The 25,332-nt window shown below is 35.1% G+C and overlaps 1 protein-coding gene across 2 annotated transcripts in view; it reads right to left on the bottom strand.

Moving 5' to 3' along the window:
• Nucleotides 1-4,579: 4,579 nt before the first annotated feature.
• The window catches only part of ANKRD13C (ankyrin repeat domain 13C), a 91,095-nt gene continuing 70,342 nt past the window's right edge, over nucleotides 4,580-25,332 (bottom strand). The window contains exons 10-13 of one of the 2 annotated variants that reach the window (XM_043575258.1): nucleotides 19,447-19,526; nucleotides 17,655-17,753; nucleotides 12,426-12,526; nucleotides 4,580-7,213 (exon numbers count right to left, since the gene is read on the bottom strand). In XM_043575258.1, coding sequence (XP_043431193.1) covers nucleotides 7,083-7,213; nucleotides 12,426-12,526; nucleotides 17,655-17,753; nucleotides 19,447-19,526 — 411 coding nt within the window. In that variant the 3' untranslated portion in view covers nucleotides 4,580-7,082. The remainder of the gene's footprint in view (nucleotides 7,214-12,425; nucleotides 12,527-17,654; nucleotides 17,754-19,446; nucleotides 19,527-25,332) is intronic. The other variant, XM_043575259.1, reaches the window with a different exon arrangement.

Here is a 25,332-nt window from a genome sequence, read left to right on the forward strand (position 1 = left end):
GTGTAATTTTATTTCTCATATTCTGGGCGTAGGAATGGGGTTGAGTAAAGCAGTTAACTTTAGGATAAATGATCCCACCTATATCTAGTAAATTTATATTTTCAGTGAAATATAAATATTTGCCTTTTCTGGAATAGTATAGAAACTGTCAATGGTATGTATCTACTGTAAAATACTAAATAGTATATTTATTCAGTTATGAAATGAGTAGTGTTTGGCTGGCATTAAGGAGAAAATGAGACTTGGAATTGTAGCTTTTATGCAAGTTTGAGTATAATTTTTTTTAACTTTTAAAATGCCATATAGAAAAGCAGCATTGTTTTTACAGTTTGTAGTAAGTAACTTTTTAAAGATTTTATCAAAGGAATTTTGTCTATAGTGAGTAAAAAGTTCTAGTAATGGTCCCATTGCGTTTTTTAAACACAAAGTTGCAGACAAATGACATTTGTTTAAACTTTCGAAAACTTTTTTAGTAAGGGTTGAACCATATGACATTGCCATTTTTGTAAGTCAAAAAACAAGTAAAATATTGGCAGTTTCATGTGATTAAACCTAATAGTAAAACCTGTTTCCTCACTTGTAATCTCTGAATACAAACAAATATACTAACTTTTCAAAAGCAGTTAAGAAATTTTTGGCTTTAAAATCGTGCCATTGACTTAAGATTCTAACAGTGAAGGGAATCCACACTTCTAGGTTATTCTTCAGTGAACATTTTATGCACAAAGGTAGGGTTGCACTGGGACACAACCCTTTACCACATAATCAGTTGAAATCAAGTGAATACTGCCTCCACGCTGAGTTATGTTCTGTATTTGGTAGTAAAAATGATTTAAAAATAAAGGTGGTTTTGTTAGAAAAATGTTTGTCCTATTTATTTACTTCAATCCTTGAGGAGTGAATGAGAAGTAGTAGGCTATATGAGAGTCCATTCTTACTTTGGTTTCATTCACCAGGTGGGAGACCTGTTTCTTAATTTTCCTGTCTAAAATGAGGGTTTTTGCCATGCATTTTGGTAGTTAGAAAAAAAATATGCCTGGGTCAGTAAATGGTACCTGCCATTTGATTATGGAGCTTTTCAAAACTATGCAATAATTAGTTTGGGATAATGTTTTAGCAGAAGCTCTAAGATAAATTGTGTGGAGATAAGGCTTTGAGAAGGCTATGTTTTTCTTTTTGTGACCGGATTTTGGATCACCTTCCTGGTAGAGATAACCTATTATGTGGAGCATAGGAAAATGTTAGGTACTTGGGGAAATCAAACTAGGCTTTCACTGGAACAGTAAAAAACTAATTTTCTTTAACCTTGGTGTTGCATCTTAGAATTGACTAAGGTTCTGTGGTGAGTATCAGCAGGCACAAGCCAACTTTCCCTCTAGCAAAACCAATACCAGTTTCTCCAGTTGGGCACCAGATTATGTACTTGGGATGTGGTGGGAGGGCATGCTGTTTGAAGATAGACCTTTCAAGCTGGAATTAAGATTTCTGTTCTTTTGCCTCAAATCTAAGCTAATGAATTTCATCCCTGTTCTAAAATACTTCTCTGTGATCAGGTACAGTAATTGTGTTTATTTTAGCTATCAATGTGACAAATGTTACTGGTACTTTTAAGAGTATGTCTATCACTAAGGCTTCATTGACACAAGCAGCTTTTCTAAATGAGACTAATCTGGAGTTGTAGATGTTTGAGATTGCTTTATTCAGTTTTATTTTGAATGCCGTTTTCATTTTATGTCAAAGTCTATGTGAAATACATTTAGACATTCTTTAGCAAAATAATTCATATGTGAACCATGCTAATTTACCAGTGGGAATATTCTAAAGAATATACTTAAAGTGTAATAGTAGATGTTATTGGTAATCAAAGAATTCACAGAGAAAGGATCTGATAGAACTATTTTTTTTTTTTTAATTCTGTCCTTACAAAAATCAGGGAAGTGATGTTCACGTTCTTTTAAAAGTCTTCTGTTGTGAAGGTTATTTTCCCAGGTCACGTCATTAAAATTAGTCCTTTTTTAAAGGATGTCCTTTTTTTAAAAAGCTGGTTAGCTAATGTATGATTTGTACATAGAAATTAAAGGTCTAGTAGGGTCACAAAGAATGGGATGATCCAAATGATGCTTAATATTACTTTTCAGTTAGGATACAATGCTATCAATATACCAGGTGTAAAAACTGCCTTTTTTCATTCACTGTGAAAAGTTAAAATTTGCTTAAGTATCAAGTTTCAGAAGACAAGTATATAGGTTAAGAATGTTTTTTTCTTATCGGTGTTCAGAGGAGCAGAATCACTGGAAGCAACCTTTCTTAACAGAGATTTGACCTTAATTTTGAGGGCAGGTTAAGGAGTCTCAAAGGTGTTTGTCTTTGCAATGCTGGAGATTAAAGCCCCACTGGCAGTCTACAGTGGAAGCTGGATAGTTGGGAGGAGTAGGAGTAAGATGGAACCACACACAGGAGCCAGAGCCCACAAGGGTGGGCTGAAACTTAGGTCCATCAGGTCTTGTTTGCTTCTGACCTCAGTGGCAGGGGTGTCCTGCAGAAACTAGGACCCTTCACTGTCCTGGCTGATAGTCTGAGAAGCTGAAGGAGGATCTAGGGGAAGGTGAGGCAATTGTAGGTCCAGCTACTGCCTCATCATCCCAAAGGGGCCAGCTGAGAAGCCACAATGTACATAAACTACGGAATTTCTGCTTCTGTCCTGTCCTCTGAAATTCCCACGCCACCCACATTCATTATTTAAAATACTAAAGCCAGTCATTGTTAGCCACCATTAGTGACCAAGAACTCTATGAGAGGTACAGATGATATAAGTGATGGCTTGTTTTTACATTACACTCAGGTTCTACCTTGTTTTCACCTGCAAAGCATGATCAAATTCAGGAAGGATTGCCAAGTACCTTTCTTTAAAGCCTTTAAGAGATTTTATTTCAGTATTTATAGGTGCTGTGGCCAGCGTGAAATTCTAATTTTGTGTACCATAGGTGCCATTGTGGCTGAAAGCACTAAACTGAGCTGTAACAGTTTTAAAAGTTCATCATTGGAGGGATGGCTGGGTGGCTCAATTGAGCCAACAGCTCTTGATTTCAGCTCAGGTCATGATCTCATGGTTCATGAGTTCAAGCTCCACCTTGGGCTCAGCACTGACAGCACGGAGCCTGCTTGAGATTCTCTTTCTCTCTTTCGGCACCTCCCCTGTTCTCTGTCTCAAGATAAACATTACACACACACACACAGTTACAATGTGATACCCTTGAAAAAAATTTTTTTTAAGTTCACTGGATAGTACTATAAGAAGGATCACATGATCCGAAAAATATGTTAATACTTGAGATGGTTTGACTAGGACATACTATTGCCACAGATTTCTGACATAAAATGCTTTGCAAAGGTAGTTTCTGCTAATTCATAGTATACAAATGATGGGCTTTTACCAAGTTGAATTTTGTTGTCTTTACAAGTGTCTAACACTTCCTGTCCAATTATCTCTGGGCAAGTTTCACCATCAGTCGTCTTTGAAACTTCCTAATTTCAAATATAACAAGTTTGGTAAGGATGCATTTTGTTGATTCTGAAAACATGGTTAAGGTACCTTTTGCTAGAGTTAACAGTAGAGACATACTGTGCCCCGTGCTACTCACTAATTCTCAATTTGAAAGACTAGGCTCACTAAAACAATCATTTACCACCATCCCCCAAGGTGTAAATAACAAACTGTACATGAACACCACCAGGAAAACCCATTTTTGAGTGGGGCACAACACCAGTTCTAAGCAGGAGAAAGAAACTATAGTTGACACTTAACATGGGTGTGAACTGTACAGCTGCACTTATATGCAGATTTTTTGATAAATATAGCACAGTACTGTATATTTTCTCATTTTCTTAATGTTTTTCTCTAGCTTTGTTTCAAGAATATATAATATATATAATGAACAAAATGTTTGTTAATCACCTCTTTGTCAGTAAGCCTTCCAGTCAACAGTAGGCTGTTAGTAATTAAATGTGGGGGGGCGGGGGGGAATCAAAAGTTACATGGATTTTTGACTGCGGGGGAAGGGGGGGGAGGTTGACACCGCTAACCCCTGTGTGTTCAAGGGTCAGCCGTTGGTAGTTCTTTGGCTACAGCTGCTATCGGCTTCTTTGAAAATGCGTTCATTTCCAGACCACTGTATGGACCTGCCTCCCCATAATCACAGCATCTGCTTTATGCTTCCCTGTGTGCCGTGTGACAATTCTCTGTATACAAATGACTACACACAGAGGCAAATTGTCTCTAGGGAACAATTTTCTTGAAGACAAGAATCCTATCTCCCCTGATTCTGTACTAGGTGGCAGGAATATTGAGCACTTGTAAAGGGCCATGTCAGGTGACCATTTTACAGTCTCCCAAGTTTAAACAGTTTCTTCAGTCACAGTTGGAAGGTATATAGAATTTTACAGACTTAAATAAACAAATCAACACAAAATCTAGATTTTCACGTGAGATTATCAAAATATATGGTTTTTTGATCTACTTACTTGAAATACAGCATACATAGCTTCATTAACTGGATTAAAAGGCACATTTTGAAAAGTCTAATATTGTGAAAAGTTTATTTGCATTAATTAACTCCTTGTTTTCACCATCATAAGAGATACATTTGCTTGCCCTCTGTGATCAGATAAAAGACATTTTGGTGGAGTGATAATACATAATACAGATATGTAGGCTCGTATCCCACCCAGAATGGGAGATAGTAGGTTGCCCTTTTAAAACCTGGATCAACCCAGAGGGGCTGATCCCTGAAAGACTGGGGATTCTTAACAAAGACTGAAGAATTCTTAAACAAAGTCTTTCCTGATTGCTTCATTAAATTTGAACTTTTTAATTTTATTTTTATTTAAATTCATGTTAGTTAACATACAGTGTAGTATTGGTTTCAGAAGGAGAATTTAGTGATTTATCACATATATAACATCCAGTGTTCATCACAACAAGTGCTCTCCTTAATATGGGTGCCCATCACCCACTGAACTTTTAAATAAGCTTCTATGAGAGAGTAAAAAAAAAAAAAAAAATTTGGAATGGATAATCTACTATTCTTTATGAAAGAAGAAGATAAGAGTTAAAAACAAAATCCAAGTGCAAAAGTTTTCAGTAGTCTTCCTACCTCCAGTGTACCCCAGCAAAATATTCACAGCCTTTAGGAGCTTGATAAATCCCAAGCTGCAATTTACCATGTTTCTTATCCATTAAGTTGTCTGTACGTACGAAAAAATCTGCAGTCTACTCCTGAAGCATATCATATTCCCACAAAGCGAGGGAGCCTAAAAGCAACAGTGCCCACTGCTGTTCAGTGTCTCACACCTCATATAATCACCGACAGGATAATTCAATCTCCAAGTCACTTGATCAACAAGCATTCCCAAAATAATAGGGATCAACTTCTATTCAATAAACCTAATCTGGGTTTACCAACTTTTTCCACAAAATTCAACAGACCCACACAAGGTAGTAATTGGTCTTTGAATTTTTAACTATGATTACTTCATTATAAAATGTATTTAATAAAATGTCAACATATGCAATGTAGTATGTTTCAGCATGGAAGATGCAGCTTTAAAGATGTTTATTATAAAATTTTCTTATGGTTGATGCTTTGGATTTTTAAATAAATCACCTCTTCAATAAAAGTCTCTAAATTCATTCAAATTAGTTAAAATCCTGGAAAAAGTTTAAACTATTTGGTCATTCTACAAAATTTGACAGATGCATTCTGACACATTTATCAGTACACATTTAAAAAACATTTCTTTAAGCTCTTTAATACAGCATAACATTTTATGACTGTAATACATTATTCTCCCTAATTTATTTTCATTCTTGGACCTTCAAACCATCTTGGAATAAATATGAAAAATTTTAAATGCAAAAATGAGTAACGCATGATTTCACTTCGGAGATTAATTAAAATCAATAAATATTTTCTTGTGACTTAAAAAAATAAACAGTAGGAATTGTCGATCCTGTGTACATTTCTGGAATTTAGCTTGTAACAAATATTGTTAGCATATAAAATGTTTTTACCTTACTTTGAAAGCATTAAATATGTAGGGACGTCCAAAATATGTGGGTTGTTTTTTTAAAACTGACACGAATGCATCCATGTTCCATTAAAAACAAAATAATCAGAATGATGTGCAGTTATTTGGAAGCAAGTTTAAAAATTTGTGGAGAATTTTTAAAGTGCTGAGATTTGGAAGAGGAGTATCTTTAAGCATGCTAACCACACCTTATCATGAACACAAAAAGGACTTTTAAACTCAAGTTTAGAAAAAAAAATTGAGGTTCTATGAAAGGAAGATTAGTAACAAACATTTTCCATTGAAGAAAGAATTCAGGTAAAAACAAATAGCACCACGATGAATTGCACTAAGGTGCTAAAGGAGGTACCTTATTCCCTGCAGAGTGAACGCTCCTTCTGAAATGTATTGCAACATATAAATGCAATTGTTTAATGGTTACCATTTGGTTCATTCATCTACAGAAAACTGCATTCCTTCTAGTTCATTATATTGAACAAACATTCAAATTACTGAACTATACATAATGTTACATAGTTTACATTTTATGAAAACAAAGCTTGAAGGAGTATTTATAAATATCACCTTGAATATAAGATGACAAGTTTAAAAGGGCTTCATATCTCTTAAGACATTTAATTTATGTTAATGGTCCAGGAGTGTTTTAGATATAGATATATTTATATGCATATATATTTCAACAAGAAGTGTAAAAATCTTTAAAAACAAATCACAGCACTTAGAGCTGTTTTACATAAGAAGTACTCAGGGTCATTAAGGTGTCAAACTAATACACTTATAATATGTATATTTTTAAAAAGACTGAAAATGGCACATCAGGAAACTTGCTGAAATTCTTTTTAAAGGCCCATTTCATCATATCATTTTACTGATGTGTCGATTCAATGTAATTCCCTTTTCTCCGCTGAATATTTGTCCCTTCTATTTGGATTCACTTCTGGGGTCTCTGTATTCTCTTGCTTTCCTTGGTCAGATGACATCATTTTCCATGTCAGTTAAAGATCAGGAAAACGGCTTGGGTCTTCCTTATAGTCATCAGGTATAGTAAAGATGGAGCCATCAAATTCATCGTATCGAAACTCCTGAAAAGTCACAGTGGCTGTGATCGTAGGAAACACGGGAATATCTAGAGAGGACGATCAATGATAACATCGTAAAATAAAGTGATCATCTATTTATACACCGTAAATACTATTAGAGATATCCATACTCCTTCAAATGTAAAAAAGCATTATTCAAGGAACTGATAAATCCTAAAATATGTCTAATAGTGAGTGTGTCTAGTTTGGAGAAGGGTTTCTATTGGTGAAAAGAGAAACACACCAAGGCATCAAGAATCACACCAAAAACACAAGTTCCCATTGCTTCCCAGTCTTAAAACTGTAATGCCAGACTCCACTGGTCTTTTTATCTTTTACTTGGGGCAAAGAGACAGAAACATTTGTGCTTTTTGCATTCTGGCATCTTTTCTTCTTATTACAGCATAGATGCTATTCTTAATCTGAGCTGATTTATTATCATTCTAATACAAAAGAAATATATTAGTCCCTTTTGTTTTAAAACACTAACTACAATCCATCGCTTAAATATATGTGATTAAAAAAATCCCATCAGAATTGGAATAATTGGGGTAAGAGTTCTAGACCTTTCACCAAAGACCTGAGGTATGAACCATACAGTTAGTTGTCTAGAGGGGGAAAAATCCCAAGTAGAGGGAACAAGCCCAAAAGCCCTAAAAAAGAAAGTGTCTGGTGTATCCTGGGAACAGCTAAGAGACCAATGAGGGGAAGATAAGGAGGAGATGAGGTTAGAGGAGAAACAGGGACCTAGATCAAGTGGGTTTGAGGTCCAGAAAAAGTCTTTGGCTTTTACTCTCCAGGAAATGGGAAACCAATGAAAGTTTGTCAGCAGAGTAGTAACGTGCTTTGGCTTATGTTTTAGCAGATGCAATGAGAATATAATGTAAGGTGACAAGAGTAAAAGGAGAGATGTGCTCCAGAAGCAGCAGCCAGACAGGCAGGAAGAAAATCAAGAGAGAATTCTATCAAGTCAGAGGAAATCTGAAGAAAAACTATCATTCATTCAGACGGGACTCTACAAAAATAGAACGCTACAGATCCTGGAGAGATTAAGAAGGATAACAGAAAAGCATTCACTAGATTTAACAATATAAATATCAATAATAAACATAGTAAGAGTGGAAGAGATCAAGAAAACCTGCAGTGAGCTGCCGGGTTGTTTCTAGTTGGGGCTTTTACAATCAATTCAACCCGTAAGGAGTGATCCAGCTTTTCCACCTCTGCACAAACATTTGGTGTTGTCACATGTTTTATTTTAGCCATTCTGTTAGGTATGTAAAGTGATACTTAATTTTAATTTGCATTTCTCCAATGGCTAATAATACTGAACGTTGTTCATGCACTTGTTTTCCGTTCATATATCCTCTTGGATGAAATGTCTGTGTCTTTTGCCCTTTTGTAATTGGCTTGTTACTGATGAGTCTTAAAAGTTCTTGTGTTTTCTTTCTTTTAACTGGGTATTTCACAGAGCAAACAGGCTTTACTTTTGATAAAGTCCAATTCATTGATTTTTCTTTCTATGGCTCATACTTGTGGTATGAAGTCTAAGAACTCTTTGTTTAAACCTATATCTGTAAGGTGTTTTCTGTTTATTTCCCAGAAGTTTTACAGTTTTACAGTTTTACATTTTACATTTTAATTCAATCTCTGGTCCATTTTCAGTTAATTTTTATATAACTACAGGACTCAGGTGGAGGCTTCCGTTTTTCCTTTGGATGTCCAATTGCTCCTGCATCATTTGTTGAGAAGGGTAGCTTTCCTCCATTGAACTGCTATTGCATCTTTATAAAAAATCAGTTGTGCATATTTATGAGGGTCTATCTCTGGATTCTTTGTTCTGTTAAGTTGATTTATATATTTATCCCTCAGCCAACACAACACAGTCTTGGTTACTATAGCTATATAATAAATATTGAAATTGAGTAGACTAATTACTCATACTTTATTCTTTTCAAAATTGCTTTGGCTATTGCTGTGCATCGAATTCTTTCCCCTCCAAAAATCTGTGTTCCAGTCCTAACTCCTACTATCTCAGAATGTGACCATTTTTGGAGACAAGGTCTACAATTTGCAGAGGTAATCAAGTTAAAAGTCATTAGAGTGGTCCCGAATCCAATATGGCAAGTGTCCTTACAACATGGGAAAGTGTGAAGACATACAGCAAGGACATTCGTGTGAAGATGAAGAAAAAGACTGAGGTGATTCTTCTCTTTGTATATGGCTTCTTCAGCCAGGTACTGATTATATATAACTAACTTATCATAGTCTCCTGGTGTCATCATTTTAGCAGTTCAAGTGAAGTAGAAAAACTTTGCCTCCCTTTATGTCCCTTCACCTTCTCCCATTTACAATATAACTATAAGTAGAAAGTAACCATGGAGATAAAAAGTAGACTTTCAAGTAGCCTAGCTATGAAAAGCAAAGATTAAAGGCAAGTGCTGGGTACGACACAGTTCAAGGGTTTGTTTTATATTTTACTTAGTTGGTTGAAATTTTTTTTTCTTTTCTTTTCTCTTTTCTGTCATTAATTTATTTTTGAGAGAGAGAAATGGCACAAATGAGCAAGGGGCAGAGAGAGAGAGAGAATCCCAAGCACGGAGCCTGAAGCTGGGCTCAAAGTGCTCACCCGATGTGGGACTCGAAGTCACAAACCGTGAGATCATGACCTGAGCTGAAGTCCGATGCCTAACCTATTATGCCACCCAGGCGCCCCAATTGGTTGAATCTTAAAAGGAGATAGATCTGAACAAAGTCTAACAGCTAAGAGAGAAAAAGCAGTAAAGAAGAGAGTCTGAATATAAAAGAGAAATAGGGGGAGATTGATAGAGCAAGCTTTTTAAAAGAGATGGGAGGAAAACAGATCCATAGTACAAATGGAGAGATTATTCAAGCTAAAAAGAGAGGCACCACTTCCACTGAGACAGGAAAGATAAAGGAAAAGATGGGACTTGCAGCAAAAAAAAAAGTCTGTATGGGGAGTGGTGAGTAATAGGGAGGTATTGTTTCAGATCATCTTTTTTTGAAGCAAGCTTCTTTTTATTATTATTATTTTAGAGACAAAGAGAGAGAATGCAAGTCGGGGAGAGGGGCAGAGGGAGAGAGACTCTTAAGTAGGCTCCATGCTCAGTGTGGAGCCTGATGTGGGGCTCGATCTCACAATCCTGGGATCATGACCTGAGTCGAAATCAAGAGTTGGATGCTCAATGGACTGAACCACCCAGGTGCCCCCGTGATTGTCTTTTTTTGGAACAAAGGAAGCAAAAATCATCTGCTTAGACTGTGGGAGGAAATCGTGGAAGAAGAATGGAACTGGTGAAAAGAGGTTCAAATTTAGCCTTTGAGCAAAATGGAAGGAGAATAAAAAGATTTAAAGCTTTGGCTGATTTTGAAAACATACAATTGTCTTAACAACAATTTCTAAATTTTTTATAATTTTCCCCCTCAATTGTATTTTTTAGACTGAACACAGAAACCCAGGACCCAGACCCAGGACCAGAGTTTCATAGGATTAATGCAAAAGAGGGACAAAAAGACAAAAGAGAGAAAGGTAAGCAAATTCCTGAAAACTTTAAGTATACAAGCAAAAGATTGTCAATTCCTTGTTAATAATGTGGTTCTAAACAGAGAAATGCCTGCAAAGAAGTATTGCAGACTCTTTTTTCCTTTTCACATAATCATATTTTTCTTTTGCATACAAGTCTATATTGTATTGTGGGCATTTGGGGTTTGGGACTTAAATAGATGTGAGTGCAGGGATAGTTTGAAACTGTCATATATTCAACCTGCCCGCTACTTTAGTTTGTCACTGTGCCTCTTTAAATACAGCACCTACAAGGGAATCCATTGCTTCAACTATTTTCTGGCTATAGAAAATTACAGTGGGATTTTAAGCAGAAATGCTCACATAATGATCCCTACCCACAGCTCAAACACACATCTCTTGATCACTTTAATTTTCTTTTTTTTTTTTTTTTTTAATTTTTTTTTCTCAACTTTTTAAATTTATTTTTGGGACAGAGAGAGACAGAGCATGAACGGGGGAGGGGCAGAGAGAGAGGGAGACACAGAATCGGAAACAGGCTCCAGGCTCCGAGCCATCAGCCCAGAGCCCGACGCGAGGCTCGAACTCACGGACCACGAGATCGTGACCTGGCTGAAGTCGGACGCTTAACTGACTGCGCCACCCAGGCGCCCCAATCACTTTAATTTTCAAATCATTTCTGCCTAAGGTCTTATCACTGGTTTCTTCAAGTAGATACTGGGTTCCCAGTGATTTTTCATCACAAAGGGAATCATAATGACATTTTGAAAACATGCTTTAAAAATCCATTTTAACCCTCAAAATGCTTACTTCCAGGTTGGGAAAGTTGAGAAGGTTATGTTTTTAGGAATTAAAGCATTATTTCTGAGAGAAAAGCATTTTGGCCTAATTATTGTGAAATGTGGTTTCAGTAATGTTGAATAAAAAAATAAAATATATCTGAGGGATTATATAAAGGTTATATTTATTATATATTATTTTTCTCTCCCACTGGAATGCAAACACTAAGAGAGACTTTGCTGTCTCTAACCCCTAGAAAAGCATCTGGCACATAGCAAGCACTGATTAAATATCTGCTGGCATATTAATGCCATCCAAACATAAAATGGGTGGTATGAAAGGTTCTCCTGAAGCTTAATGCTAAATATAAGTCTAAACTCCTAAAGAAACTTTTAACAGTCTCTTGTTCCCAGTTTTCTGATATACTTAAATAGTTAAATATGCACTACTATTGCATACAAAATGGGAGTTTACTATTTTTAAAGATCGTGCTTAAGATGAAATTAAGTTTAAACATTTAAGACTGAAAAATGAGGATTACTTTACCCATGAATACCGACTGCTGATCCCAGAAACATCCCCACTGTTCAGAAACTCAAGAGTCTGCTAAAACTTAGGGCTAAAATCCAGTCTCCCTATTTCCACGTTAAAAACATTATCACAGTGCATTGTAAGTTTACCCGCACCCCATTGTATGAAATACTCGCATATCCCTTATATGTAAGTTAAATCCAGTAGAATTAGAAATGCACTGGGCACTTTATATAGTTGAAAACATGAATCTCAATCCGTATCATCACAGAAAAACTATAAAAACATAAGCAACTAGGAAATCATTTTCCTTCAAAAGCACATTTCTTATTAAATGTTAGTAAACAGTTCCATGTTTCTAATAGGCAATGAAATTACCTATTAGGAAATGTAAATTTTTCTCTTACCTAGTTTTACAGGAAAGCCTGGAGGAAGCTTCATCTGAACAAATTCTCTAAGCTTGTTAAAGTGCTTGAAGGGAGCTATTACTTCCAAAACATTCAATAATCTGAAAAATGGAAGGAGAAAAAAATGTTATCATTTTTCAAATTGATTTGTGTCCTTATGTTGTTTTATAACTATATGCATCAAACTCAGACAGTATTAACTTCTAGATGTTAAGGATGAGGAAATGTCACCTCCTTCATCCTCATGACTCTTTATTATTCTTTCTATTGTCAAAGTTCACAACTTCTACATTTGAATGTGAAGCCACAATTTCCACACTGTTTGACTTTAGATCTATACTTAAATGAACTCAAGGCTTACACCCATGTTCTTTCTGAAGTCTACACTTTCCTGAGTTCTTTACTTAGCCTCACTGTTTGAGTGGCTGTATTTCACTGTCAATTCTTTATGTGTGATGGGCTCTTATGTGCTTAGTATTCCTTGATTTCTTGCAGATTTCATAAATGAGTGTTCTGTTTTGCTAGAGGGCAATCTAGCTGGCATAAAATTTCAGCTTATGCTTCTTTCCCTCTGAATTACAATTTCATGATGTCTCCCAGGATTCAGTATTACACTAGTCATTAACTAGAACTTCTCCTTTCATCTTTTGGTTGGATGGATTTCATTTTTAAGTAGTAGTGTTTTCCTTTTTAAAAATTTTTTTAATGTTTATTTTTATTTTTGAGAGACAGAGTGTGAGTGGGGGAGAGGCAGAGAGAGAGACACACACAAAATCCAAACAAGGCTCCAGGCTCTGAGCTGTCAACACAGAGCCCGATGTGGGGCTTGAACTCACAAATGGTGAAATCATGACCTGAGCTGAAGTCGGATGCTTAACCAACCGACTGAGCCACCCAGGGGCCCCTAGTAATAGTGTTTTTCTTTCAAAGTGGACCCATGGCTGCTATATTTCTTGAATTCTTCTGTGTTTTCTTCAACTGCCTTGATATGTAAATGACATCTTAGCCAGATACACTACCTGATCACACTTTCTTTGTCTCCAAAATGCCAGAGATGTGAAAAAATGTAAAGCCAGGTTTTTAACCTCTTTTTTGGATTTGTCAACAACTGAAGTCCAATAGTCTAATTGGGATAATTATTGTTACAATCATTACTGATTTTTCTCATTAGAACATAATATTATGTTACAAACTCAGGGTTTCCTTACAGAAAAAACGTCTTTTATCCTATTTTGAATACTATTTTGTTTACATTTTGGAGGCTCTCTATATACGTGGATCACCAATAATCCTTATGTTGAACCCTCTTTATCCTCCATAAACGCTACTTCTCCAATTACTTTAATCTCTTTTCATAAATTCATTACGAACTATCGAATTTTATTTTCCAGCCACATCTACTGTGTTCACTGTTGTTTCTAATGTATTTATTTTGCAACAGTGTTATTAGTGCTTAATTTATTTCCTTAGCTTTATAGTCTTTATTTCATTCTATTATCATCTCATCTTAGAATGATCCATTTCACTGATTTCACATTCCTTTTACGTTTTTCTTTTTCATTTCTTTTATGTTTATTTATTTCTGAGACAGAGAGAGACAGAGCATGAGTGGGGGAGGGGCAGAGAGTGAGGGAGACATAGAATCAGAAGCAGGCTCCAGGCTCCCAGCTGTCAGCACAGAGCCCGATGTAGGGCTCAAACTCACAAACTGTGAGATCATGACCTGAGCCGAAGTCGGTCGCTCAACCAACTGAGCCACCCAGGTACATTTTACGTTTTTCTATAGCATTTATAAGGAATTTTCTTCTGTTCTTTGACCTATGTTATATTCTAGAATGAATTTTTTGTCTGGCTTTTATATGCTATGTTTCTTTTTTTCAGAAGGAATGGTTATAATGACCACATTTTATAAATACTAATGTACCTGTTTTTTGTCACATATTAACAGTGAAATTGGGATAACTCCTAACATTGATAGCATATTACAATTAGCCACATTTTCTTCCTTATTAGAACATAAAACTGGTGTATCCAGTTTTATGGGTCAACTGGATCCAAGACAGGATGAATTATGCAGATTTGTATGCATGGCTAATGCCCTTGCCACATCTGGGAACTATCAATCTCCCTCTCTGATCTATAGATTGAGGGCTATACATAGGCCATTCTATTTTTCTATATTTGGGTTATTGAGGAGTATGAGGCATGTATATCCTTGGTAAAAAAATATGACTCTTTCTTTCTTCTATGAGAATTATTTTTTAATATACTAGGCCAGTTTAGAAGGGGAAGGAAGTAAGAAGGAAAAAATAGCCTGTGGCTTCAACTTACCCCTTACTTTAGAGAGGAGGCTAAAGCTATAGTTCTGTCAGTCAGCTCTATCGACCCACCTCTCCCATTCCACCCATCTCTCCAAACTGATTTTTTTTTAAATGAGCATCTGATAAGTACAGGTTTGAAAGGACATAATCAAGATGTTCATTGCAGTATTGTTTACAATGGTGAAAAACTGCAATCAAAATGCTTATCAGTAGGGGTACAATAAAATAAAGGATAGTACATCAATACTACAAAATACCAAGGAAAGAAGAAAAAGACATAAAAATGTAATTATTGTGCAAATACTGAGATACACTCATTTTTATTTATTATTTATTTAATATAATTCATTGTCAAGTTAGCTAACATACAGTGTATGCAGTGTGCTCCTGGCTTTGGGAGTAGATTCCCATGATTCATCACTTGCATACAATACCCAGTGTTCATTGCAATAAGTGCCCTCCTTAATGCCCATCTCCCATTTTCCCCATTCCCCCAACCCCCTACCCCCATGAACCCTCAGTTTGTTCTCTGTATTTAAGAGCCTCTTATGGTTTGCCTCTCTCTCCGTTTGTAACTTATTTTTCCTTCCCTTCCCCTATGGTCTTCTGTTAAGTTTCTCAAATCCCACATATGAGTGAAAACATATATCTTTTTCTGACTGCCTTATTTCACTTAGTATAATACGCTCTAGTTTCATCCACATTGTTGCAAATGGCAAGATTTCATTCTTTTTCACCACCGAGTAGTGATCCGTTTTGTGTGTGTGTGTGTGTGTGTGTGTGTGTGTGTGTGTGTGTGTATAGACACATACATATATGTGTGTATGTGTGTGTGTGTGTGTGTGTGTGTGTGTGTGTATAGATAGATATGTATGTGTACATATACCACATCTTCTTTACCCATTCATCAGTTTATGGACATCTGGCTCTTTCAAATTATTTGGCTATTGTTGATAGCGCTGCTATAAACATTAGGGTGCCCCTATGAATCAGCACTCCTGTATCCTCTGGATAAATTCTAGTACTGCTATTGCTGGGTCATAGGGTAATTCTATTTTTAATTTTTTGAGGAATCTCCACGTTGTTTTCTAGAGTGGCTGCACCAGTTTGCATTCCTACCAACAGTGCAAGAGGGTTCCCGTTTCTCCACATCCTTGCCAACATCTGTTGTTTCCTGAGTCATTAATTTTAGCCACTTTGACCGGTGTGAGATGGATCTCAAAGTGGTTGTGACTTGTATTTCCCTGATGATGCGGGATGTTGAGCATCTTTTCATGTGTCTGTTAGCCATCTGGGTATCTTCTTTGGAAAAGTATCTATTCATGTCTTCTGCCCATTTCTTCACTGGATTATTTGTTTTTCAGGTGTTGAGACTGGTAGGTTCTGATACTAACCCTTTATCTGATAGGTCATTTGCAAATACCTTCTCGCATTCTGTTGGTTGCCTTTCAGTTGTGTTGATTCTTTCCTTTGCTGTGCAGAAGCTTTTTAACCTGATGAGGTCCCAATAGTTCATTTTTGTTTTTATTTCCCTTGCCTTTGGAGACATGTCAACCAAGAAACTGCTACAGCTGAGGTCAGAGGCTGTTAGTCCGTTTTCTCCTCTAGGGTGTTGATGATTTCCTGTCTCACATTTAGGTCTTTCATCCATTTTGAGTTTACTTTCGTATATGATATAAGAAAGTGGTCCAGTTTCAATCTTCTGCGTGTTGCTGTCCAATTCTCCCAGCATCATTTGCTAAAGAGACCATCTTTTTTCCATTGGACACTCCTTCCTGCTTTGTCAAAGATTAGTTGGCCATACATTTGTGGGTCCAATTCTGGGTTCTCTATTCTATTCCATTGGTCTGTGTGTCCGTTTTTGTGCCAATACCATACTGTCTTGATTACAGCTTTGTAGTAAGGAATGAATTGAAGCCCCAGGCTATTTTTTTTTTTTCCTTCTTAGTTCCTTCCCCCTTCTAAACTTGCCTACTGTATACTCATTTTTAAAACAAAAAACAAGGGGTGCCTGGGTGGCTCAGTCTGTTAAGTGTCCGACTTTGGCCCAGGTCATGATCTCATGGTTCATGGGTTTGAGCCCTGTGTTGGGCTCTGTGCTGACAGCTCAGAACCTGGAGCCTGCTTCTGATTCTGTCTCCCTCTCTCTCTGTTCCTCCCCTGCTTGCACTCTGTCTCTCTCTCTCTCTCAAAAATAATTACAAGATTTAAATAAAACAAACAAACAAACAAACAAAACTGGGGCGCCTGGGTGGCTCAATCGGTTAAGTGTCTGACTTTGGCTCAGGTCATGATCTCACACTTCATGAGTTCAAACCCTACGTTGGGCTCTGTGCTGACAGCTCAGAGCCTGGAGCCTGCTTCTGATTCTGTGTCTCCCTCTCCCTCTGTGCCTCCCTCCCTCACACTCAGTCTCTCTCTCTTTCAAAACTAAATAAACATTAAAAAAAATTTTTTAAAAGAAAAAAAGAAAAAATAAATTATAAAGCAAAACTCACAGAACAAAATGTAAACTATCCCTCAAGCTTATAAAGAATGCAAAAACACGCAGAAAAATCTAGACAAAAATACTCTAGTTATTCACCAATTAACTATTAGTGAAATAGAAGTAAACTGTTATTTTTATTCTATAAACTTCCACGCTATTCGATTTTTTACAATAAACATATATTCATTTGCTACTTTTATAATTTAAAAACAATTTGAAAATATATCTGGTTAAAGTAGTAAAAATGTTAATAATTTGTGAACCAGAAAATGTATATAAGGGTGACATAGTATCAAAGCAGTGGCTATTTGCTTTTTTATTTCAAAGGCATCAAATGCAACACTCAGATGCAAATATCATTACAATCTTTAGGGTTTCACAGTTTCTTTCATAAACGTTTACAGTTTGTAACACACTTACGACTCAATTCCCAAGGGAAATTCCTGGCTCATGGCTATTGTAGCTTTAAACGTTTTCTTACTCTCTTTGCACACCAGTTCTCTACCCAGATGAGGAGCTCTAAAATGGGGGGAAAAAAATTAGGAAAACCTTTTCTACATGTTATCATCTTTCTATAAAGAATCTGTCATCTTCTAAGGACATCATTAATATTTTAATTTTTCTTACTCTGTGTAGAAATCAATTTAAATTATGTTAAAAGGACTTAAGACATATACAAGAAATGAGACAAGGGTAAAAAACAGAAGAAACTAGCAGAGTGAAAAGTTCAGAAAAATGATCAAACTCAACAAATTTCATATTGAATATAATTTCAATAACCACTATTTTTAGGAATAATTCAAATCACTAGAAAAAATAAACTTTAAAATATTGTATATCTCTAAAATCACTTATCCAATTGAATCTCTTTTACTGTGTACACTTCTTAGCACTGACCAATAAGAAGAAAAAAATAAAGAATTTTATATTAACTATAGACTATTATAAGATGGAAACATTTTGGAGAAGTTAGAAAAGTATAATAAAAAACCCTCAATAGAAAAAAAAAATCGTCATGACAACTTCTTCCTAATCGTGGAAGTAGGCAATATTTTATTTTCTCCACCAAAGGAATAATATTTTCTATAAACAACTGTACCTTCTTTGACACAGTTGGCCAGAAAAAAAAATCTTTTTACTTATTCATTTAAAATAAACCACTTTAGGGCACCTGGGTGGCAGTTAAGCATCCGACTCTTGATTTCAGCTTAGTTCACAATTTCATGGTTCCTGAGATAGATCCCCAAGTCAGGCTCCACGCCGACAGCAGCTGACAGCAAAGGGCCTCCTTGAGATTCTCTCTCTCCTTCTCTCTCTGCCCCTCCCCAGCTTGCATGCTCTCTCTCTCTCTCTCTCAAAATAAACTTTAAAAAAAAAATAAAATCATTTATTCACTCATCATCCTTTTATTCAATAAATATCTACTATATACAAACCATGTAATTGGTATTCTAGTAAGGATCAGTAATATAACATTTTTTAAATAATTTTCTTTAATGTTTATTTTATTTTTGAGAGAGAGAGAGAAAGAGAGAAAGTGAGCACAGGCAGGGGAGGGGCAGAGGCAGAGGGTACAGAGGATCCGAAGTGGGAGCCCAATGTGGAACTCGAACTGGCGAACCACAAGATGATGACCTGAGCCAAAGTCGGGTGCTCAACCGACTTAGCCACCCAGGTGCCCCAGGATCAGTAACAAAACATTAAGCAAAGTCTTTTGTAAGGATGATGAGAAGAAGTCTGGCACAGGCTAAAACAAAGAGATAAATGATAGGAGATGAGCTTAGAAAGGTAAAAAGTAGAAAAGCGGTGCATGGCTTTTCCCACCATGTAAAGTCTCAGCACAGTAACAGAATATAAAAGTTCACACATAATAATAGAAACACTCAAATAAGCAACTGCAGTGGGAAATTCCTCACATTATATTTTCTTTGAATGGCATCAGAAAGATGTGGGACAAAAGGAAACAGTGTTTGAGCATCAGGCAATATGAAAAACAACAATTCCATTCTGATGACACTTAATCGTATTTTTAAAAGAAAAAATAATTGCTTCAGACAAAACCATAATAGTAATTCTTTCTAAGATAATTTTACACCTGAATATTCATGTTTTTCCAAATTGTTCTTTCTAAAAACCAATGAACAAAATAAAACCAAAAGGAAAAAAACAACAACAACCCTTACTTACCAAAATAAAATAAAAAAAAACTTACTTTCCATTTTCAGCAGATATATATTCTTCCCATGTAATAGTGTTCTGAGGAGGAGGGGTAAGGGACTGTCTTCGAACCGGCTGCCAAAAAATAAAAAGAAACAAAGAAAGAAGAGACAAAGAGAGGGAGAAGGGAAAGAAAAATGTCTTATTTTTAAAAATATAAAATAAAAACATAAAATAAACTATTTAAATTGCTAACGTACTTAAATTAAATCTCTTCCATATAATGCTTTAGGAAGTACTTCTGAGATAGTTCCATGGTGATTTAAGCTCCATCAGTAAGATTATTTTTTTTTCCTAAATCTCAAATAAGATAAGTATCAAAGTAATAAAATCCATTCATTCAATGTTTTAATCATCTAAAATATTCCTGATATTATGCCAGATGTTGAACATGGGAACAAAAGAGAAATATAAAAACTAACCCTGACTTCAAGGAATTTACAATTCAGAGTTGGAAAGAAAAAAAAAAAACAAACATACAGACATAACAGTTAGTCAGAATTATAAAATATTACATGATTAAAGGCCAAATGAACTTACAAAAAACTGAGTAGTACTGAAGTTCAGAAAAAAGAACAACCTTCTATGGACAATAAATTGAGACTAGGAGATGGACGCTCAGATTTAAATGAAAACAAAATAAAAAGTATATTTTAGACAAGAAGAATTAATGATAAAAAAAAAGTAGTTGATGTATTTGAACTGAAAAGGGAAGTTCAGAAGAGAGAGTAACAATAGTGATAAAGATCATATCAGTTTTTAAAACTTACATGTTGTCTTTGTTAAATATCAATTTGTATTACCACAGGATGGATTTGCAATAAGGACTAAGGGAGTGGCCGCAGAAATTGAAAACTGCCAAGACAAACTCATGGAGCAAAGGGCAATCAATGAAAGACTGATATAAATAACAAGATAAAGAGTTGACACTGGGAGAGGGCCCCATTCAGAGAAGTACCTTTCTTTCTGGATATTATGAGCATTAGATGTTAATAGGTAGGATATCAGAGCTGTTAAAATCAAGAATTTTGAAGACAGCAAACTGGGTTGGAATCCCAGCTCCACTGGTAGTTGTAGAAATTTGGGCAAGTTACATTCTCTTATGTCGATTTAACTCCCCTGCAAAATGGGAGATGACCACCTATCTTATAGTTAAGAATTCAAGGAGTTAATGTATAGAAAGAGCATACTGCCCAGAACAGAATAAAGTATTCAGTAAATAACAGTAACAGTTATATCCAGGGAAGTTTCTAGAGGGCAGTTACAAAAAGAAAAGGGAAGAAATCAGAGTTAAAGATATGGGAATTCTCTGACTAGATTAAAAAAAAAAAAAAAAAAAAAAAAATATATATATATATATATATATATATATATATGAAAACAGGGTTGATGACTAAGTCCTAAAAATAACATGCATTGGTGGTTTTGGGGGGTGGTGGGAGAGACAGAAAGAAGCCAAATATTAATCAATAGAGAAAAAAGAAAAATCAGAGCATCAACTTGTCAGAGAGGCCAAAAGACTGTTAAATACAATGATACAAAGACTTTTAAAGAGAAAGAAGCCTGAAAAGGGGCCATACATTTTGTTGGTCAGAAGTCATTGAGATCTCTGAATAGCATCAAAGGATGTCGTTAAAAAGGAAACTAACAGTGTCTGAACACAGGCAGTATGAAAGCTTTTCCATCTGTGAAAAGCTTACAAGAGACACACAGAAAGTAGGTTATCATCCAGAATAATGGGGGCTATGATTTAGGGATCTAAAGGAGGACATAAACTCACAGAGAAGGTGTTTCTGACTCAGACTGGAGTGGCCAAAGGTAAGTGCCAGCAATCATGGTTCCTGAGCAGTTGAGTCGAAAAGAAAGAGAACAAAATCACCAGTTGAAGGAGACTGAGGAAAGCACAATGGTGAGAAAAATGCGGTGTACTGGAAAACTGCAAGTGTAGTGTGTGTACTTAGTGGGAGTAGAGTATGTGAAGAGAAACTAGTAAGAAACAGGGATAAGGGAGCAAGACAGAAATGAGAAAAAGTAGTTTGTAAGGGTTTTGTGCACTGAGTAGATCTGTATTTTTCTCAGGAAGCAACAGACAAATATTTTGAACAATATAATATGTTTTCTTTCTTTTTTTTTTTTTTTTTTTAACACACACATTTTGGAGCCAGACTGATTAAACCCTGTCTTCACCAATTACCAACTGAGTTTGGACAAATTATTCAACCTCTTTTGTCTCAGTTTAGTCAACTATATAACCTCACAAGGTTGTTGTGAGGATAAAAAAGACTGGTTAAATATAAAGTACTTAAAACAGTGCCTGACACGTAGTAATTACTCTATACATTTTAGCTATTGAGCACAGGCATTACAAAGTTCAATCTATTTCAGGCAGAGCACTCTGGGAGCTGTGTGTAAGTTACAAAGCTATCTCTGTAATCCAAATGAGAAATGACAACAGCCTGCTGTTTCAAAATGGAAGGAGAAAAATAGATTCAAGAAATCTTCAACATTTTGTATTGATCAGACACAAGGGTAAGGAAAGTTAAAAGAAGTCTAAGGACAAATTTCATGTTGCTGGCTTGGGTAATGGTAGTGATAATGGTGCCATCACTCAAGACAGAGAAGACAGGCAGGAGGAACAAAATTGTTTGATCAGATTTAAATATACTAAATTTTAGATACTTATGTTTATCCAAATGGAGTTGATGGAAAGCACTAAAGATCTGGTGATTAGGAGAAAAGTCACAGTCCAAAGTATATTTTGGGTGAGAGTTACCAGTGTTTAAATGATAACAGAAGCATCATCAGATATGTATCCAACCAATGAGACATTAGAGACCACTAGTTGTCTACCTAGTGTCTATTCTCCCATTCTTTATTGTAAAATAAATAAATACATACATACATAAATTAAATATATAAACAAACAAAACTCCCATTCAAATTTTTCGCTACACATATGACTTACTAGATTAAAGACTTATTTTTCTAGCCATCCTAGCCAAGTGTTACCATGTTACTAAGTTCTAACCAATGGGATGTGAGCAGAGTGATGTGTGCAACTTCTGATTGGGTCCTCAAACAAAACAGGCAAGTCCTCTCCTTCCAAACTATTCCAAACTATTATTAGGAATTACTACTATTCCTGCTAGCTGCAATACTAAATACATAATAAATAATCTTAAACCATGTGGATGAGAGTCACATCTAAGAATAGCAAAGAAATAAGACAAAAAAAGAGTAGGTCTGAGATTAACCCACAGAGCAGAGAAACCACACAAACTCAGATTTTTACAGAAGAAAAAAGTAATCAACACCAATTTAATACATGAAGTAGGACACTACACACAAAGCTGTGGTATGTGGCAATGGCTTAGTACAATAACAAGCAGGCTTAAAAGATAGTTAATGACCCTCATAAATATTGTGATATGAGGTAAAATAGTATCTTGTAGCATTGCGAAAGACAGACAGATATATGTTAACTAACAGAACCTGTAATTCTGGGGGAAAAGGCTAGAAAAACTTAAGACTGCTGCTCCAACACAGAAAAACAGCAAAAGCTAATCTCACCTCCATCTAAATTTCTAACTAAGTAGGCTATAATCAATTTCTCTTTGAACACTGCTTCAAATTTGTCTACTCTTGCTTCCAGTCTGGTTAATACTTATGTATATTTGACTATAACTGGTTTTATACTTGTATATATACATGTATTATCATACATATATACATATTATCATAATAAAGACTCATTTGCCAGGCTTGATTAGATAATGTGGCATGTCAGTTAAGTATATTTTTTCAGGTAATAAACTTCTCTAGGCAGTTCCTACCGTTTCTAATAAAATTCTTCCTAAACTGTACATTATACATTACCATCTTATAAAGAGACTGTAATAAATCTAATTTAACCTTTTATTGAGTACTTTACCTCATCATGATATCAATTATTATATTTTAATAAAGTCTTTCCTAGTTTATTCTAATTGGTCCTTTGTGACAAACTGACACTTGTAGTTACATCCTTTAGTGTTCCCTCAGCACTGCTACCATAGCTATCTAATGAAACAGGAAGACATGAAGGCTGCCACAGAATACCAGATGGTTTTCTAATGTTATTTCCCCAGGTCAGCAGGTTCTGTAACTGAAATGTTATCAAACCTTTCTTCATGATTAAATGCAAAAATTCAAATGCCTGTTTTCCTTGAAGCATATAAAAAATATTTTTAAATTTATTGCTAGGTTTGCCACTATTCTATTATATAGCAAAGGCTTCTGGAAGTTTAAGACATTCATTTATTTTATATCTATGTATTCCTATTTAGATTTTATATACTTAAAAAATACATAAATAGTAATAGACTTTAACTCAATATTATATTTTAAATATTTATATATTTAAATATATAATATATAAATTATATACACACACATAATATATACATAGTTTGTACACAATAAATGCTTTTACCAATGACTCTCTATCTAAGGTATAAATGGAGAATTGTTCCCTCCTCTAACAATAACTGGTTAGAACAAAAAGGGAAAAAAGCACCAAAAACATAGGAGCAAGTACCCATGACTTAAGAATTTCTGAGCACTTAAGTTTTCCTATAAGAAATATTGTCAAGGGGTGCCTGCCTGGGTGGCTCAGTCGGTTAAGTGTCCGACTGTGAATCAGGTTATGATCTCGCAGTTCATGAGTTCGAGCCCTGCATCAGGCTGTCTGCAGTCAACAGAGAGCCCACTTCAGATCCTCTGTGTATCAAAAATATACACTAAATATGAAAAACATATCTGGAAAGGAGGGAGAGGAAGAAGAGGCATGGCAAACTAGTTAAATGGCAAACAATTCCTCTTAAATGCTATCTATAAGTTATTTCTTATGGAAATTAGAAAAAATATTTGCCTAAAAAAAAAGAAGTAACTCAAAGCTATTCATTTACAACAAAGAATATAAATTTATTCTGAAAAAAATTAGACATTTATTTTTAAAAACTGAATTTCTATTAAAATGTGGCTTAAAAATATTATTTTCATGTTTTTTTAAATAATAAGAATAATTATATTTATTTTCTAGGTTCTTGAAATTTTCAATAATGCTCCAAAGCCAAACATATTATTTACTAATATGCCTTTTATGAACATAATTTTTTAAATACCACAATACTGATTTTTTTTTTTACTACATTTACCAACAGCATCTCTCCAGGATGGTATCTTAAGGTTCTGCCACTCCTCTTCCAACTTCAGCTTCCCAATATTTTGAAAGAAATTCTAAGACATGTTAAACATCTGAATATACAGAAAGAAGCAACTACGACCAAGGCAGACTGGAAAGGAATATACTTAAAGCAAGAACAGATTGGGTTAAGGGTCCTATGTTTTTTTAAACTCCTGTATATGTTTTTTTAAACTCTGTTAAGATTATAAACATAGTTCATCATTAAAACTCAACAGATCCCTCCCTTTACTCTTTTTTAACCCAAATTTTTAAACTTTTGCATGTTAATTTATATATACCTTTCCTAAAAAGCTCATGTAGGTTTAAAAGAACTATATTCCTAAAATTACCTACAAAATGCATTCAAATATTTCTCTCTTTTAATTCCCACTATTGAATATAATTAAACTAGTATCAATTTCATGCTGCTTTTCATGTGTTAGCAAATTCTATCTAAGAAAATACACGCACACACAAACACACATACACACACAAACACAGCTTTTTGTATCTTTTTTATAATTAGACCTATCAATACTATTTTGATGTTCTTGCATCCTGTACCTTACCTGATTCAGCCAAATCAAATTATATGTATAGATGAATATCTGACAGAATTACTATTTCCTTTAAATTTCTTCTAAATATTTATAATTG

Source organism: Prionailurus bengalensis, chromosome C1 (genome assembly GCF_016509475.1).
Source record: "Prionailurus bengalensis isolate Pbe53 chromosome C1, Fcat_Pben_1.1_paternal_pri, whole genome shotgun sequence".
Lineage (NCBI taxonomy): Eukaryota > Metazoa > Chordata > Mammalia > Carnivora > Felidae > Prionailurus > Prionailurus bengalensis.